This window comes from Arachis stenosperma, chromosome 1 (genome assembly GCF_014773155.1).
Source record: "Arachis stenosperma cultivar V10309 chromosome 1, arast.V10309.gnm1.PFL2, whole genome shotgun sequence".
Taxonomy (NCBI): Eukaryota; Viridiplantae; Streptophyta; class Magnoliopsida; order Fabales; family Fabaceae; genus Arachis; species Arachis stenosperma.
In genome coordinates, this window is record NC_080377.1 from 2,374,112 (window position 1) to 2,393,871 (window position 19,760).

At 34.9% G+C, this 19,760-nt stretch overlaps 1 protein-coding gene across 1 annotated transcript; it reads left to right on the top strand.

Annotated features, from left to right (window-relative positions):
- The first annotated feature begins 10,003 nt into the window (after nucleotides 1–10,003).
- Nucleotides 10,004–18,213, top strand: LOC130935654 (uncharacterized). Its single transcript, XM_057865504.1, has 14 exons — nucleotides 10,004–10,431; nucleotides 10,729–10,823; nucleotides 11,542–11,745; nucleotides 12,093–12,190; nucleotides 12,311–12,504; nucleotides 12,650–12,828; nucleotides 13,379–13,723; nucleotides 13,815–13,879; nucleotides 14,894–14,942; nucleotides 15,048–15,204; nucleotides 16,037–16,121; nucleotides 16,208–16,277; nucleotides 17,012–17,152; nucleotides 17,477–18,213. Exons 1-14 carry the CDS (start codon nucleotides 10,335–10,337, stop codon nucleotides 17,780–17,782), a joined length of 2,085 nt encoding a protein of 694 aa, XP_057721487.1. The 5' UTR covers nucleotides 10,004–10,334; the 3' UTR covers nucleotides 17,783–18,213.
- The last annotated feature ends 1,547 nt before the right edge of the window (nucleotides 18,214–19,760 follow it).

The following is a 19,760-nucleotide window of genomic DNA, read 5'->3' on the forward strand; positions in this document are numbered from 1 at the left end:
TCCATTATGTAATTTCAGTTCATTTCTGAGTTAATTGTGTCATAATCATTATATATTTTCGGTTCATTTTCTGAGTGAATTAAGGTGCATTTGGACTCGTTGTCCTGGACAATTCAAAACTCTTTCTCTTCTTCCTCATCATCTTCTACTGCTTATTCTTCTTTTTCATCTTCTCCTTCTTATTTCATTTTCTCAAAATTCTGTTCGATTTACTCAAATTTAACACAATTTTTGAATTTGTATTAAATTTGAGTTTAGCTCTTGGACAATGTCTTAGAAAATCAGTAAAATTAAAAAAAAAACATAACAAAAAATAATGAATACAGTGAATATTTTTCAAGTATTCTACTACAAAGACTAAGAAAAAAGCATTTCATCAACTTTCACAACCCTAAAAAATAAAATCTCCCAAACCGTTCTAATATAAATTATGAATTTAATACAAACTACCATGAATATATTACTTTTCTTTAAAAGGCCTTTTTTTCAAAATCTTTTCCTCTGTTGTAGCTGAATTCTCCTTGGTTGAACTCGAAATTCACATGCAAAAATCTCTAAGTTCAAGTTAGGAAATCTTTTACTATTAACATCCATTACTTCTCAAACTTGCAGATTCTTTACCATTATTCTCTGCTTCTCTTTCTTTCTGAGTTAACTGGGTCGCAATTGTTATGTAATTTCGGTTCATTTCTAAGTGAATTAAGGTGCATTTGGACTCGTTGTCCTGTACAATTCAAAACTCTTTCTTCTCACCTTCTACTGCAATAAAAGCAACAACAAAAGAATGATGATGAGAAAAAAAATACGCAAAGAAAAAGAAAAAAGAGAAGAAAAAGGAGGAGGAGGAGGAAGAGGAGGAGGAGGAGGACAATAACGTAGCGCGTGTAATCAAGCTCTTTTTAATGAGAGTGATTTTTGTTGATGTTAGATCTATTTTATTGGACTTGAGTGACAATATTTGAATATATTACCAATTGTTGAAATTGCATCTCCGAGTTTGACACAATTTACTAAAACTGAATTTAAATTGAGAAAATTTAATATCATTATGTGCTCTACTTCAAAGACTTTTATGCAGACGTAGAAAACATGGAATGAATGAAATTTGAACTTGGCCTACAAAGCTCTGTGAAAATAATTCCTAAAATAAAAAATCGAGTTCCTCCCAAGAAAACTAACTTTACCTACATTCCATTAAATTGGTCATTAATATGTGAGTAGATCCAACTATCCTTTGTTAAAATAGAGTTTACTATCCTTTCGATGGATGCCTACATCCATATAATTAGAACCTGAATAAGTGAATACAATTTGAGATGATATTTAATGGATGTGGTAGATTATAAATGATTGCGACAAAAGACAATCACACTGGAATATTAGATGAAAAGAATAAATTGGAGTAAAAACATTCATTAAATTATCAAAAGAATAATATAATAAAATTATTTTTCTAAAATAAATTTAGAAGAGAGAATATTGCTTTCATTTGAGAGGAAAAAGAGTTCATTAAATAGATGAGATAAGCCTCAATGTAGTCCCTGAAGTTGCACTCGAGCCTCATAGTAGTCCCTGAACTTAAAAGTTCCTCAGAGTCATCCCCCAACTTGCACTCTGGGACTCAAAGTAGTCCTTCAGGCCATTTCAGCACACGTGGCGCAACCGGAAAGCTTAGCTGGCAGCGTCGTTGACACCTGGGACTCATCGAAACGACGTCGTTTTGGCTGTGGTGCCAAAATGACATGAAACGACGTCGTTTCACGCTCACTACGTCCCTCCCTCAACGTTTCCATAACGTTTTGTCTCCCTCCTCTCTACACACAAAACAAACACAACACAGAGTGTGGTTTCTTCTTCTCCCTCCATCAATCTCCAATGGCGCATGTGCTCCTCCATTAACCGGACCGATTTCAGTGGAAGACATTGGCTCTGGAGCATCGCTGCTTTCCTCTCCTTCATACACAAAGTTAGGCAGCCTTGTTTCTCTGAAAGAGGTAAGCCAAAAATGAAAAAAAAATGTGGTTCCTCTGTTTTTTTGAAGTTGTTGTTCATCTAATATTCACAAAAGTTCAGGCCTTTTTTTCGATTGTAATTGGTGGGTATGAACGCCTCTGTTCTGTTCTCTGTGTTAGGATTTGATCACTACTGGCTTTTGTAGTGGTTTGGCCAAGCAAAATTGTAGAGTAGGAGTGTTTCTTGTGTTTTGATGATATGAAAACGTGTTCTCTATGTGTTAGGGTTTACTGCTCTTAGTGGAGGAGTTTTCAAACTGTTAATGTGTTTGAGGAGAATGAATCTGATCAATGTATTTATTTAACAGAGTTTGCATGATCACAGTAGAAGTAAAGATTTTTAGGGAGTTGAAATTTTTTGTAACTCTGATAATGGATTCTGAACTTGACTGATTAGTGAGAGTGATGATGAAAATTGTAGAAGAGAAAATTCATGAATGATTTTAAATGATGATAAGCCATTATCTGAAGTTTAGCTGAAATGTGCTTCTGTGCTTTATGTGCTTCATTTAACTATTTTTCTCTTGGAATACACAATTATGATACTGGTTAGCTTTTCATAGAAGACTTTTGGGAACTTTTTTTTTTGCGAAAAAGTTTTCAATGACTACACTTTTTCGAATAGAAAAAAAAGGTCCTAATGTATATTATTACTATTCTTGAATGTCTTGAAGGCGTGAGGAAGCATTGCCTATATTCAAGAGAAGACTCTTAGGTGCCTTGCTGGAGTTTTCTGCTCAAGAATTGCAGGTTCAGGTACATTAGTTTTTGTCAATGATCTTCTTTTCAAACATTTTATTTATGGCATGTAGGCACAAGTGTATCCTTTTGTCTTCTGATTCTATTTTCCTCATCAATCATTTTGGTTCCGAATGTCCATGCTTATCAAAAAATATGAGTAATTTTTTTGTTTATGTAATTTTTTTGCTGCTATTTAATATTATTGTACTGCTACTATTACTTATTATGAGTAGAAATTATTACTTATTATGAGTGAGAATTATTACTCTTCTTATTTTTATAAGTAAAAAATTGTGTTTTGTTCCTATCACACACATAATGGCTTAAATCGCTTGCTACAGGTGAAGCGGAGCTGGTGATGGATTTTCTTTTATAATAGTATACATTATTCTGTTTTATGAGTAGTGTTAGGAGTGGTTGGTTTATCTTGTGTGTGTGTGCTCTTTTGTGTGTCATAGTTGTTGTGGTTTAAAGTGTAATTATTGTGATTTGATAAAATCATGTGACTCGTAGACATTATCCAAAAAGAATGGATAATGAATCAAAGGTTTTTTGTTTTTTGTTTTTGGTTTTGGGTTGAGTTTGTACAGACTATCTAAAAAAAACTAATAATAGTCTAATAGGTTTTAGTTGAATATTCTATACATATATTTACTCATATTTCCAATCTATTACTAGCAGTGATGTTTGATTTCAAACAATGGGTGTGATCGATTAATTTTTTTTTGTAAATATTGGCAGATGGGTGATCCATTAATTACGATTATATTTCACCATGGAGGGTCGTTTATCACAGAGGCCGATGGGAGTATGTCTTACAACGGTGGAGAGACTTGTGAGTTGCCGGATATTGATACAAACACGCTGGATGTATTCTTCGTCCGAGACTATCACAAGAAAATTGGGTATGACAAGGTTAGCCAAAGTTGGTGGCTGATGCCTAATCGGCCTATGCAAACTGGTTTAAGAGCAATAGCAGATGATAATGAGCTGATGGAGATGTGTTACCTGGCTCAGCGGAACAAGGGGGTTATTCATGTGTACTACGAACATGGAGTATCTGAGCCTGTGTATATTGAGGAAGCAGAACCAGTGGTTTCTGGCAAGGAGCTGATGCTGATACCAACCATTATCCCCACCCCAAAACCCACCACCAATGCCACAGCTGAACCAATTCCCAGCACAACACCATGCAATCCAACTTCTGAACCAAAGAATACTACTGAATCCACAAAACCAAAGGAGCCACCTACCTTATTGGCTGCTGGTAACCGAAACAACAAAGGAAAAATTTTCCCTCAACCCACTGTAAGTCTTGGACCTAAGCCCAATCCACCACAAAAAAGAATGTCCCAACTCAGTAAAAGCAAGCCCAAAATCCCACACAAAAAAATGCCCCGACCCACAACAATTTCGAAACCTTGGTCCAAAGGAAAAGAAACCAAGAAGGCTAAAAAAAAGAGAGGCCGTAAGAATGTAAAAATAGCAGCAGCAGCATGTGGAAGGAGGCCACTGACAAGAGCTGCTGCTACTGGAAATATTGCAAGAACAACTGGTAAAGAAAAACAGCCCAAGACAGCCTTTGTTACTTTGTCTAGTTCAGAAGGATCCTCAGACAGCCATGACAGTGACGATAGTTCAGAGGATGAAGCATATATGCCTGGTGGTGATGAAGTGTCCAGTGAAGAAGACTTGCTTCCGGATAGGTCAGCAGGAAAGAGTAATGTGAAATTGAGAAGTAGGCCAGGGAAGAAACTTACAAAAGGAAAGAAGTTTGTTATGGTTGAAGAAGATGGTCCTGTTTGTGCAGACTCAGATTCTGAGGATGATGAAATCATTTTTGGACCGATTCCTAAGTTTGGATCATCAGTTGCTCCTTATCATGATGTGCAGGATGATCCTTATAATGACTCTGATGGTGGAGACTCATGGCACTCGGAAGAAATGAAGACTCCTCCAAACTCTGAGGATGAGTTGGAGGAAGTTGATTCAGATGACGTATTCCCTGCATTTAGAGAAGGAGGGAGGTTTGGAGAGCTTAGGCTAGAGGTTGGAATGACTTTCACTACAAAAATGGAGTTTAAAGAGGCTGTGCGTGAATATTGCATACAAGAGGGTAGAAGGATTTGGTTTAAGAAGAACGACAACGTGAGATGAGAGCTGTGTGTAAGGATGCGAGCTGTGGCTGGCTTGTGTATGCCTCTAACAATACTGAGAACAACTGCTGGTAGATCAAGACATTCATGGATGACCACACCTGTGCAAGAGAGACCAAAAACAGACTAGCTAATAGGAAGTGACTAGCCTGCAAATTGGTGATGAAACTAAGAAAATATCCGAATCTGAGACACTCCGAGGCTGCACAATATTTTAAGACTAAATGTGATCTGGAACTAAACAAGTCTTCACTGACCAGGGCCTTAGGAGATGCTAGATCTATTGTGTACGGTGATGCAGCTGCTCAATATGGCAAGGTGAGAGATTATGGGCTGACACTACTGAAGAGCAATCCAGGATCTACTGTCACAGTTGGGGTTATACCTCAGCCCAACCCTGATGATGATCCAATTTTTGAGAAGATGTATGTCTGTTTGGAGGGATGTAGAAAAGGATTTTTGGCTGGTTGCAGACCCCTCATAGGCTTGAATGGGGCTTTTCTGAAGACCCGGCATGGTGGTCAAATATTGTCTGCAATTGGCCAAGACGCAAACAATCATATATATGTTATTGCCTATGCAATTGTCCCTGTTGAGAACACTGAAAACTGGAGATGGTTCTTGGAATTACTCCATCAAGACCTGGGGGATTATAAGAAGAACAAGCTCTGTTTTATCTCAGATATGCAGAAGGTATGCAATATTTATAGGTTGTCACTTAAAATGATGTTTACACACTGGGCTGCTGATTATATATGCTGAATTAATCTATTGTGACTTAAAATGATGTTTATACACTGGTTATGACTTAATAGTCCTTAATTATAACAAGTCACTTGTTGTTACTTATTAGTTACCTATTGGCTCTGTTTCAACATGATGATAATAACACATGGCTGCTGTCTATAGTTGCTGAATTAATCTATTGTGACTTATTTATACAGTGGTTGTGACATAAGAATTCTAAGTTATTTAGTGTCAACCTATCTATTGTAGTTATCTATCTGATGTTAATACACTGGGCTGCTGTCTATATATGCAGAATTAACCCTGGACTGATTATATGCTGCATAATGTTCTGTCAATCTGTTCTTACTCATTTATCATGTTCTGCATAATGTTCTGTAATAGTGCTGTGTAGGGACTAGTTTGATGTCACTTGAACAAGTCTAGGGACTATTTTGATGTCACTTATATAACTGTAGGGACAGATTTGCTGCCCGATAACAACTATCTGACCCCTTCTTTGGTATCTGAAACAGGGCCTTATAAATGCAGTTAAGGAGATTTTTCCAGATGTGCATCACAGATTCTGTGTTTGGCATCTGTGGAAGAACTTCAACAAGCAATGGAAGGATCTCCAGCTTAGAGGGCTACTCTGGGATTGTGCAAGGTGTACTAGCCAAGATGGCTTCCTTGATATCATCAAAAAGATTGAAAGGGTTAATAAGGAAACCTGGGAGTATTTGAACAAGTGGCCTAGAGACTCTTGGAGCCGGGCATTCTTCAGTAATGCACCTAAAATAGATAACATCTGCAACAATGCATGTGAAGTCTTCAACTCCAGGATCAAAGATGCTAGAGCTAAGCCTATTATCACACTCTTGGAAGAAGTCAGAATGTATGCAATGAGGTCGATAGCTAGGAACAAGGTGAAGCTGAATTCGAACATTGGAGTTCTACCACCTATACAACGCAGCAGGTTAGAAAAGATACGGAAGGAATAAAAAAATTGGGTCCCGATGTGGTCTGGTGACGCAGATTATGAGAAGTTCGAAGTACATGGCTGGCCGACCAACATGGTTGTGGACTTGGGAAAGAGGCTCTACACATGTGGTTTCTGGAAATTGAGTGGTAATGTTTTTTAAATTCATTGTCTTAGTCTTATTATCATTATCAACCTTTGTTGTAGGCTTATTGTTGTTGTCTTCGTTGTTGTGTGAATGTTGTTTAGGGATGCCATGTGTGCATGCGTGTGCTGCACTGGCAAGGGCTGGTAAGAGACCGGAAGACTACTGTCACCAGTGGTTGACCATGGAAGCATATAACAACACATATGCCTTCCATATCAATCCAATTCCAGGTCAAGCACTATGGAAAAAGTCACCATATAACAGACCACAAGCACCAAAATTTAGAAACAAGCCCGGACCACTCAAGAAAAAAAGAAGAAAAGATGCTGATGAGGAGCCAAGTGGGAGTAAGAAGTTGAAGACGAAGATGAAAAGAATATATAAAAAAGGTCGATGTCGTTGTTGTGGCGAAGCAGAACACACGAGAAGGAACTGTCCAAAGAGGGCTGCTGCCGAAGAGGCTGCTGCAGAGGCTGCCGCTGCACAACCCACTGCTGCTAATGGTGGTGAAAGTCAGCCCAACTCTACTGCCCCTGTCCCAGAAGCCCCCAACCGAAATCAATCTTGACCAAAGTCAACCACCCTCGGAAGCAACTGATGACTCTCAACAGGTTCACGAGCTTATATGATTTTAAATTTGTCATACTCACATCCTTACCTAGTTTACTAACTATGTTATATTTTTTGGCTGATAGGTTCTACCCTCACCTGTTAGGCCGCCAAAGCTCCCTTTAAAAAGAAAGTTAGCCAAGGGTTGTGAAAAACCAGCTTCAGGAAGTAGCAATCCACCCGTAACCACCCCACCTGCTGCTACCCCACCAGGAAGTAGTCATACATCAAGGAATCCCGCACCTAACCCTATGCAAGGTGCAACACAGGGAACTGCTACAAGGCTTGCAAATTTCATGAAATTTGTGCCCAATCCTGGATTCAAGGCACCCAGACACAAAAAATGAAGATTAGGATGATTATGTTTAGGGAAGGCAGGCTGTTTTTTTGTATCTATTTTGCTGATGTTGTTTACAATGCCTAAAATATTATCCCAATGTTGGGGATTTTAAGAAAAGCAGGCTATTTTTTTGTATCTATTTTGCTGATGTTGTTTACAATGCCTAAAACATTGTCCCAGTGTTGGGGATTTTAGGGAAAGCAGGCTGTTTTTTTTGTATCTATTTTGCTGGTGTTTTGGCTCTATAATGCCTTTTTTGAATCAAACATTACCAATATGAATATGAATTATGAATTATGATTTTATTCAATTGAGTTTTCTCAGCCTTTTCTTTATATATTATCCTCTGTTACAAATCTAAGACTAGTTCAAGTGCTGTCCATTTCTATTTCATTGAAAAGAAGTCCAGGAACAGAAGTATGCATATAATCAAACACCTTAATTTTCATTTCTTTCAAACAAAAGGATATGAACAACAACATGAACAAGGAATGCATATAACATACATGTCATTTATTTTTTGCTAGATACAGTTGACCCTACTGTCTATCCAGCTTTAATACAAGAACACCAATTACAATCAGCAGCATGAACACAAACATCAAAATTTCTTCCATTTTTAGAACCCTAATTTCAGCTTCTAATTTACCAAATTTCCAAGCCATCTTCATCTTCCATTCTTCATGATCAACTGAATGTCTTGTTCTATCATCACATGGCATGGCATCTTCCAAAACTTTATCAACCCACAAAAATAATCCACACCATTTCTTCCCAACGGTCTGCACATCAAAGAAAAGTCAATCAGCAAAATTTATATCCTCCAATATAGCATTCAACAACAACAACACTTACATTGTAGTTTGGGCAACCCAGGAACGGTCTCCCTGGATTAGAATCCGTCCCTGACCACCGGAGCACCGGTCTCGACCCACAGGCACACCATTCTGGCAAACGAGCTTCTCTGTTTTTGTTCATTCTCCTCATGATGCTTCCAAATGATCGTGGGTTGTTCGAGCTCCCAGCTGCATTGCTCGTGGTAGCCATAACCGGCGGGTTTCAGAGAGGGAGAAGAGAAGAACACAGCTCCGACGAGAAGAGAGCAGAGTGAACAATGTGGCCTTCAAAATTGGGGATTAGGATTTTAACTAACCCTGAGGGACCAAATTGAGTCGGAAGAGTTTACTCTGCCACATCAGCTAGCCGTTGTGAGTCCCACGTGTCACCAACGCTGCCAGCTAAGCTTTTCGGTTGCGCCACGTGTGCTGAAATGGCCGGAAGGACCACTTTGAGTCCCGGAATGCAAGTTCGGGGATGACTCTGAGGAACTTTTAAGTTCAGGGACTACTATGAGGCTCGAGTGCAACTTCAGGGACTACATTGAGACTTATCTCTAAATAGATAGATAGATATTTTTTTATTGTATCTCAAAGAGAAAATTTCATTCTTGTAAAAATAATGTTAAAACTATCATAGTTAAATAAATATAGTAATTATTATATTAACGCTTGATAATATTTACCTTTTTATGATTTTTGATAATTTTAGATGTGTTTACAAAATATTTGATTTGTTATTTGTTATTTTAGATGTGATATATTTACTTAATTTTACCAAAAAATTATATATATATATATATATATATATATATATATATATTCAAATGTATTTTAAAAATACTTTATTATTTATTATTTTACATATAAGATAGGTATGTGCTTAATTAGTTTGGGATTTTTTTTAAAAAAATATTTTTAATGTTCTAAAATAAAATAATTAATAAGAATTTTATAGATAAATAATAAAAATATTAAATAATGTGAACAATAAATATGTCGGATGTTCAATGCAATAGGTAAGCAGAAAATTATGTTCATTATTTTTAATTATATGGTTATTTTTTTTAATTTTATTTACTTATGCACAATTAACATTGACCGAATGTTTAATTCATTAAATATACAAATAATTATCCTAATATTAAGATTTAAAAAATAACTTATGATAAAATATTTTTTATTTTATTAAATTAATTCTAAAACTTATTATTAACGTTATTTATAAAAATCATTATCCATCTGTCAAAAACTTAAATTAAAATTCAGAAACGGATTAAGACAACACAAAAATGGTAAACTTGTTGTTTTTTTCCTTACAATAATCACCGCGCTGAAATTCAGACCTCTCTTTCCGCGTGCGTGTGTATGACTGTATGTAAACTGTGAACTCTGAAGTGCTGAACTAATAATAATAATAATAATAATAATAATAATAATATATAATTCAAATTAGTTGGTACTACTCCATAGAGGAAGAAGCATCATGAGTATCATCTACTTGGTCTTCTTCAGCATCACCACCATCCACCACCACCATCACTAACCTCTTCCACCTTCTTCCTCATACCCAGTCTCCATAGACTCATTCCATTTTGCTCATCACTACAAAATCACACACACTCTCTCTCACTTTCTACCAATCTATCTAACTAAATTCTATGCTTCTTTTTCTTGTTTTCTGTTTCTGTTTTTTCTGTTAGCGATTCTCCGAGGATAGAGAGAGAGAGAGAGAGGAGATTTAGGTACTACTACTAATAATTAATTAATTAAAAATAAATAACAAAATGGAATCTCATTCGTTGGTGTCGAAAGCGAGAACCGCGTTTCACTCTGCGGCTGCAAAAGCGGAGCGTGTTATCATGGATTTCAAATCCGATCGAGGTACAACTTTTACTTACTTGGAATGCCGTTTTTGCCCCTCTACTCTTTCCCTTTTTCTTTTATTGTGAATGCTTTTTTTGTTCGTCGTTTTGATTTTTGTTACCCGTTTTCACCTTCGTACATGGCTCATTGCGCGAAAACAGATTTGTCTTATCCTTTTTGTTTTTTGTTTTCCTTCTTCTTTTCCTTTTGTTGGAAATTCGGTTTTTTGTTTTGGATTTTTGTTTTTTTCTTTTTTTTATTTATATTACGTTGATTTTGGGAATGAGCATTGACTCCACTTTCTGATCGGTGAAGATTCTGCTGATAAACAATCGGGGAACGATTTGAGGAGGCTGCAGCAGCAGCAGCAGGAGGGACAAGAATCTGTTCATAACGAGAACGATTCCAAGGTAAAATGGTTCTGAAATGAGCTTAATTATTCATTTATTCTGCAATTTCTTAAGAAAATAAATTTGAAGCTTTGAACTTTGAAGGAGAGTTTAATTGTTATTTTATGAAATTTGGGTAATTCTGTTTGGAGGGAAATACAAAAAGAAGCTGAATTTAGTTTGAGTGCCTGAAATTTTAAATTTTAAATTCTTGCATATTGGGGATGAAAATGTGGTACGAACAGATTCAATTCTGGGTTTGTTTTTATTCTTTGAGTTTTTATTTATTATTTTGTTTTTCATTGAAGCTCAATCAAGGGAATGGAAGTTGAGAATGAGGGTTTAGGGTTTGGATTGACTTATTTTAGAGGTAGCTCTTGGTTGTGAACTTGCCCTTAAGTGCGAGAAATGAGTTCATCCAAACACAGATGAAGTAGTTTATTGTTTTGATTTTGATTTTGCCCTGAAATTTTATTCTTTTTTGTTTTGAGCTTTAAATATGTTGAAGCTAATCATTTTGGTAAAACTAATTGTGTCCTGTTTATTTATTTGCTCACCATCTTTAGCTTCTTTGTACACTAAACATGAAAATTTTCCACTTCCCAGTTTTGTCTGATATTAGTTGCAACAGAGATTTTCGCAGAATTGAAAATAGTATAAATACTTCTTAGGTGACATTTTTCTTGTAATGAGTGGTAGTTTGTAGTTACATAATTGACTTATGTAATGTAATGGGCAGCTTCGCAGCGAATTGAAGAATATAAAGTGGAGACCTCCACATATAGGGATAAAGCAGGATTGGCAAGATAAAATTAACAACCTTCGAAAGGCGAGGAAAGAAGTCGAAGATACAGACAAAGTAGGAGATACAAACATGGCTTGTGTTCCATTTTATGATGAAAATCTGTACATCCTAAATATGAAACAATATCAGGAAGCCAAGGTAAGAAGATCTGGGCATTTCATTCAGGGTTTTGATCTTCTGGTACTTTCAGAAATGCCTGAAATTTCAAATTTCTAAACCTGGCAATTGCCCTAGCATATTAGGAAAATTTGATAACTTATGCTGCCTATGAACAGTAGTGCCTGATAAACTGTGTCGCTGTCCATGACTCATTAGATCAGAATAATATTTCGATTTTTTTTCAATGGCATATGTGGTATGCTTGTGATGCGTTGATGATTCATGCTTGTTGAGAATGAACAAAATATAGATTTTTTTTTTAAATTTCTGATATGATTATGTAAATGGGTTACTTTAGTGATGCATGATTGAAACCTTTAATTTAGGCTTCTGAAGCAATTCCAACGGTTGAAGGCTTAACTGTTACAGCAAAGGAACCCATTCCTCCATCATCTGTCCTGAAGCAATTGGCTATAGCAGTTGAGTAAGTCATCCTTGCTTTTTTCTTGCCAATTCATGAATTGATAATTTTAAACTCTTTCAAAGTGGATAACAAGATGTTGTTATCTATTAGCCTTTTAAATTTTTTTGGCCTTTTTACTAGGGCCGGAAGGAAAACGAACTCAATGAAAGATTTTCTAGCTTCATCAACAAGTTCTTCACCTGGCAGAGAGAAGGCAGGCTTAAGTTTCTCTGCTGTTAAGGCTTTAGTGATGCGTGAAAAGGAAGACAAACTTACCTCTGAGTTTAGCAGCGATGAGAAAGTTGTGCATTTGATTAAGTCTCTGTTTGATCCAGGTATATAAATTTTAGGTGGCTTGCTGATAATAAAACTGCATCAACCTTTTTGTGTCTGTAAAACTTTTTAAGTACTTCACTGCGTCAATCTTGATTATCTTCCACTTGAATCACTTCGATTGTAATATCTGTAAGATATATGCAGAGGGAGGGCTCCTTAGCAGGAAAATCAACATGAATCCCGAGGAAACTGCTATAACATCTTTACTAAGAGATATTCATGGTGCTCCTCCTGAAAGCCTAGTTGTTAAGTTGGCAGAAGTTATTGGAAACTTTAAGACCCTCCGAAAAATGGCTCTTTTTTGGTGCAGAGTTGTTGCTGAAGTATGTTTAACTCAATTATTTGTAGTTCTAATGGTCATGTAATCATTTATAACTTGCCCAGAAGTATGTTTAACTCAATTATTTCTAGTTTGATGGTGTTTTAAAACAATGATGGAATGAATTATAATCAGTTTTTCGTTTTCTTCCAAGATGATATTATTATGAACAGGTAACTGAATATATAATGATGTAATGCCATGTTGAGAAAGAAGCTATAGTGTTTAGATCTTTCTTTCTATTTTTTTTCCCTTTCCACTTTTAAAAACTATTTTCAAATGTTTGTTTGTTTTGTTCCCTGTTTGGGTGGGATCCGTGGTATGTTCTTTTCCTTGTTTACTGCAAATTGCATGCATGCTATATATTGGAAACTAGGATATTTTTAAACCTCTTAAATTTTACTGTACTTGTCCATGAAAAAGAAAGAAAGAAATCCTGTACAAACTCCTGTTTTAACATTTTAACTTGAACTGAAATGGTAAACATAAATGCTACTCTTCTATTTTCTTTATTACCAGCTGATAAAGAAGTTTATTATTCTTTCATTATACAGCTGAAGAAACATTGGTCTGAAGAAAAATATTTACCCGGAGTTCCTCTAGATGACATTCCAGATTTAAACTCATGTCTTCTATATCAGCAATTTCAAGTAATCAATTGTTGCATCTCTCGGAAAATGCGCCATATTATTGCCACCGAATCCCTGGAGTCTATGATGAAAGAGGCCAATTCAAATATTGGAAGATCTGACAAATATACCGACAGAGCTCCCACAAAGCCTTTATTATATGCTAAATTAAGTACTGGGGAGCTTGTTCTTCGACTTGGTGCTCATTGCCCATCTGGAGATCTGACAATGCTAGAAACTGGCGAGCCTGTGTACTCTCCTATCACCCAGGTTTGATATATCTTCCTTTTTTTCCCGCCCCACTTGTAAATTGCTGTTTAGACATGCTCCAGTGCTTGATGTTTCTGTCCATTTCTTGCAGGAAGGACCCTTGCTTACAGAAGATCTGATCAAAGAAACTGAGGAGTTTGTGCTGCGGACAGGGAGGTCTGTACAGTAACTGCATGCAGTTATTTTAAACGAAAATGATTTATCTTCCTAAACATCCCTATAATTACTGAATGAAGAAAGAATTGGTTGCCTTCTTAAGATACTAAGACTGATTGCATTTACTTTTTACTTCATTTAGTATTAAGAGGATATTTAGGGTATTTTTAGGATTTTTTATAATCACTTTTAAATTCTCAATTTCTTTGCCATTTTCCTCACTTATCTGTGTTTCTTGTAAGCATATTTTTGTCACCAAGTCAAAGGTTTTTGAAGTTCTAACTAAAATATCAAGTCCATCTTACTTCAGGGGCTTTTTAAATGCTTTTCACTTTTCAGGCATGTTTATTAATGCCTTTGCAATATTTTTATAACTTGTTTACCTATATTTTAATATGTACTCCTTGAAGCAAAGGCTAGAAATTAGTCACCGTCTATTTGGTAAAATTTCTATCTGTATTGGAGGCAGCAGTTGATTGGGATTGACATTCTCTTATCCTCTTTTGTACTTTCTTTTTGTTTCCTAAAAAATTTCTTATTTTGAGCCATATGACTTGTAAGAATAGTTTTTCAGCGTTGTTTTCATCATGTCATGATTCCCCGACAATGTGTAATTAAAATAAGACATGGCTCAACATGAATTGAATCTATGCTTAAGTGTGGATCTTGTAGGTCCTACAGGATCCTTTCTGTTAAATTCCGCTTCTGCTCATTGGCAAAGTTAACTGAGTGGTGATAAATACATGTTTGAGCCATGACTTCATGCTTTGGTTTGGAATGTTTTAAAAGTCAATGATATGAATGGAAAATCCATTAGGGCATGAATTAGGAAACCATTTTCTTAGCAGTAAGTTCTTACTAGTTTAGAAAGTAGTTGTATAAATATACTGAAAATAGCATTCCATTTGTAGTATCCATATCTTCAATTTGCTGCATATTTGCATCTATGATGTAATGAACTATAATTAATATCAAGTCACATTTCTTGATAAATTTCTTACCTTTTATGGTCAGTGTTGGTGCTGGTTGCTCTCAACTTCTCTCTGATATGCAAGCTTTCAAGGTCAGGCTCTCCCTCAAAGATCACTTTTCTTACTAGTATTCATGCTGCTAACTATTTGGAATTAATGCTGTATTCGAGTTAATTGTGTTTGTTATCATGCTTTAGGCTGCAAATCCTGGTTGTATTCTGGAAGATTTTGTAAGATGGCACTCTCCACCTGATTGGACAGAAAGTGAGGCAAGTGTCGAGGATAGTGATTTTTTTGAGGGCTGCGAGTCGTTGTCTTCTAGAGGACAGCTAAGTCGGCGAATGCAGAAAGAAGGTGAACTGACTTTCCTTCACATCATTGTTATTATGCTTGATTTCTATCTTAACAGACCATCAGCACATGATAAAACGTTTTTCTTAAAGCCACCAAATTAAAAAATAAAATAAAATAAAATTCAGTGCATGTCTTTCATCATTTGTGTGCAAACTTTAACTATTGCTTATAAATATTACCAAAAAGTTATGTGTTTATTATCTTTGATTGCCGTAGAGGTTGTCTTTTGCTGGGGTGTGTAACAAACATGCATGGAATCCACACTTTATATGATGTAGAAAGTATTTGATTCAACTGTGGTAATAAAATGCCCATTTGTGTTGCTAAACCTTGGTGAAAGACAACATAGAAAAATATATCATGTCTCTTTTAGAAGGAATGCTATAAAACGAACCATATTATTATAACTTCTTGCAAGATGGAACTGAGGATTTCCAAACACAACTGAAATGTGCTTGGGTATTGAGTTTATACATACTCCGATCCCTGCCTCAGTGGACAACAGTTTCCTGGTTCACAATTCCCGCTTCTTATCAAACAACTCTAGGGCTATTCATTCTTTCTTATTTTATCTGGTTTGCGTTGTTTGTCATCAAAGTTTCGATATTCCCAACACCATGTCTAACTTTTAGAAGATTTTCAATAGTATTTGCCCGAAAAATGTTTAAATTGCTTTATTGTTTATTATTTCCATGTTTTTGTTGTTTACTATTTTTCACCATTATTTAAAAGATTTATATGGGTTGTGACAGTTTTGGTCAGGAATGTTGATGCACTATTTTCCGATCATATTTGCTTGTTTCTTCTGAATTTCATTGAATGTTGATGGCAGGAAATTTGTGGCGTGAATTGTGGGAAACATCTAAGCCAGTACCAGCCATTAAACAGGCACCTCTCTTTGATGAGGATTTGGCAGTGTAAGTCTGAAGGAATACTTTCCTGTGAACTTAAATTTTCTCCTTATAGCCATCTCACTTGAATGGTATTTTACATCCATTTTTAGGGAGGGCATACTCGATATATATGAGGACATGCCGCCTTTTGAGCTTTTTGGACAACTGTTTGTTTCATTAGTAAGTTCTTTCTCTCTTTTCTCATTTCAGATAAGTTCCTTTTGTTATGTAAAAGTTGTAACAAAATTATTATCTTTCATCATTCCTATAATCAATCTTTTCATAGAACTACAGGTGTGCTCAGTCTCATATTTGGACATAACTTGCTGTTATATGTTTTGAAATTTATTCAGACCTGTGATTGTTTTATTTTTATTTATTTTGTTTATACCCATAGCTATAATTAGTATCAGTTACTTGGGGAAAATATTTGAGAGTTATAATGGTAAGAAAGGAAGTATTTTCTTTAATCTTTTCCCACATGGAGGTATCCTTGCTATTGCGAATGAGTTATATTTTCTTTAATCAAGGAAAAGTGAATCAGACATTCAATATAAACATTTTTGCTGATTAAAATTCAATGAAAAAATGTTACCAAACAGATTTGGATAATTTTGGTCATTCAAGTTCTGAAATTAAGAGTAAACCGTTTTTTAAAAAGTATATTATCATTCTTCTTAACTTGTATTATTTTAAATTTTATAATATAGGATAATTATTATATAAGTGAAAAGATTAATTGTGAAAATATCTTTAGGTATGGTTTGGCCATTATGTATAATTGTTTCGGGAAAAGTTTATCCGGCAATTTTTCAGATAGTTGCAATAATAGCTGGTAGTTAAAAATTCTGTAGATCAACCTTTGTACCATGTTCATGCCTTTCTAATAATAGCCTTTGTTTTTAATTATACAGTTTGGTTTAGGGCTTGCAATAGCAGAAACTATGCTGACTGATAACAGTGACTTTTCAAAGATGTTCAATGACTGCAAGGATTATGTGGTTAGCACTTGTCAAAGCAACAGATGGAGTGAGAAACTTGATGAACTTGTTCAGGTGGGTACTAGAAGTGCATAAAGTGACTAATTTGCAACGTTCGATCCATCTAAAATTTCTTGAGTTTTCTATTAAATATTCTTGCCTTTATGAAATGTGCAAAATGTAATCAGCAGAGTGAACCCCGAAACTTCTTTTTAAAAGGGTAGTCATGAGCTGAAAATGATCACTTTAGAACTTGTTTAGCTTAGGTTTTAGGTTTAAGGTTTATTGCATGATATAAGTGTATAGTTTACTGTTTACATCTGTGTGAACATGGCAATGAAAAATCTTTTCTCTATGATATCCGGTACTGATGATTTTAATGATTACATCTTTATGTAGGTCTATGAAACAGTGGAGATGATGTTGGTGAATCCAGAGGAAGCACTAAAGATGACAAAACAGACAGATGATTCAGTTCTGAGCACTGGTGAACTTAAGAGCCGGTTTAAGAAGCTTAGCCATATCTTTGGTGGGAAAGATAAACCAAAAGATCAGGTAAACACTGATGAAAAGCCGATTCGACAAGCTTTTTCAAATTTCTTCGACAGCAAGTCATCTTTATTTTCAAAGAAGCCCCCAAAACCAGCAAGCCTATCACCTTCCCAGAAATCTTCCTCTCTGGAAAGTGATTGGACATTGGTTTAGTCAAAGTTCAGTTCACCAGGTTTAGGATCAGCAAATCACTTCCTTTTAGTTTTTTCTTCCCTTCTCTCCTAGTCAGTTAACTGTAAATTCTTCTTTGTTCTCTTGCATATATTTAGTGAATAGAAAATTTTAAGGTATTTTTGGTTTGCATTTTTATTTTTTGTTTTTATTTTTAGTATTTTTTATTTTCTGAAATTTGTGAAAGGAAAATAAAAAATAGTGAAAAATAGAACTCTATTTTCTTTTTTTTTTCTTTACAATTTCTGAAAATAGAAAATACTAAAAATAAAATTAGAAAATAAAAATGCAAACCTATGTACCCTTAATGTCTTCTGGCATACCCAAATTGGGTTTGTTTATATTTGTCCAGTGGTAATGGGTTGTATAAGGATATGATTGGTCCAAAAAGGAAAAAGAAAGAGATTAGTGTACATGGTTCTTTCTCCCATAATTGTCATCACTTTTGAATTTCCGTAATGTTATTAAAGAATGACAAGATTATCCTTTTGGTAAAATTTTTCAAGATTCTCTTCCCTTCTTTGTTTTGGACTACTAACCAAATACTATATAGTGTGGTTTTCTTGGATGGATCTAATATAAAGGGTTTCGATGATCTATATTTTAACTATGTTTGGATGTACACACTTAAAATTATATTTTTGTAAAATTAAATTTTGACTTTTGCAAAATATTATGTGAACTCTTTCTCTTTTGGGAAAATTGAACATTTAAACTGCTAGAAATCATATTCTTAGTCATTGTTGTGAAATATTTTTATCTTTTTTTTTTTTCTTAAATCTCTCTAAAGCACCTGTAAGTATGTAACATATCTCATCTCATCATACATAGCAAGAATTAACATATCTCATCTGTGCACCAAAAAATAAAAAAATAAAAATATCATCTTTTGGACCACTGTCCTGAACTTCACTTCCTCTCTAAGAACTGAGGTAATATTTGGTGGAGAGACAGAGACAGAAAGACTGAGACTGAGTGACAAAGATTAAGAGACAGAAATTGAAATAAATTTCAGTATTCTGTTTGGTGCAAAGTGGAAGATAGAAACTAAAACAAGAATAAAACTCTAATTTAATTTGCACAAAGAGTAAAATTAGAATTAATTAATTGAAATGAGGGTATTTTAAATATAAAATGTTATTAAAGTTTCAGTCTCTATCTCTAAAAATTTTAGTCCCCTGTGTTTCTACTTTTTGGAGGTATTGAAATACTGAAATTTTAGAGACAGAGATATTGAGTCTCAGTCTCCCAGTCTTTGTCTCAATACCTCAAAACAAACGCTACCTGAATGTCGTCTCCATCGTCACAACCGCCAACCTCCATCAAAGATCATAACCATCTAGAGTCAAAGAACGGAGAGCTCTTGGAGGACTTCACCACCGCTGGAGACCAGTCACCGCCATAGCAACACGCTCCACCATCACAAGCCATCGCCGGCCATCAGTCTTCGTCTTTTTTGCTTGATTTGTGGAAGATTAAATAAGAACTGCCTTCTATGATTAATTAAATCCATCAAATTCATAGATCAAACTATTACAAAATAGTATGATTAAAATGCACAAAGAATATGTTCCTATTTGAGAATGCTAAGAAATTAGGTTAGGATACTTAAAAGTTGTAAGAAATTAATTAGTAATTAATTTAAATTCAAGGATCTTCATTAACTTCTCTTTCGATTGCTCTATAACTTTTCTGTTCGATATTTTATATATTTAATAATAATATTCTTAAAAGAAACCTATTGTTGCATAGTTAAAGATATTATTTCTCAAATTAAACTACTCAATCACAGTGTATTATGTCAGCCAAAAATATACGTATAGTAAGAAAGACTCATACGAAATTCACATGAAGTGCGTGAATATTGGAAACCAAGAGACTTTATAAAATTGACATTTTTTTTTTGGACAAAATTGAATGATAACATTATTTTTTCCTATGCTATTTGATTATTATATAT

Excerpts from the sequence above, each read along its gene's own strand:
- LOC130935654 (XM_057865504.1), top strand. The coding sequence starts at position 10,335 with ATGGAATCTCATTCGTTGGTGTCGAAAGCGAGAACCGCGTTTCACTCT. Across the intron at positions 13,724-13,814 it reads TGTACTCTCCTATCACCCAG|GAAGGACCCTTGCTTACAGA; the intron begins GTTTGATATATC and ends CATTTCTTGCAG. Across the intron at positions 14,943-15,047 it reads CTGATATGCAAGCTTTCAAG|GCTGCAAATCCTGGTTGTAT; the intron begins GTCAGGCTCTCC and ends ATCATGCTTTAG.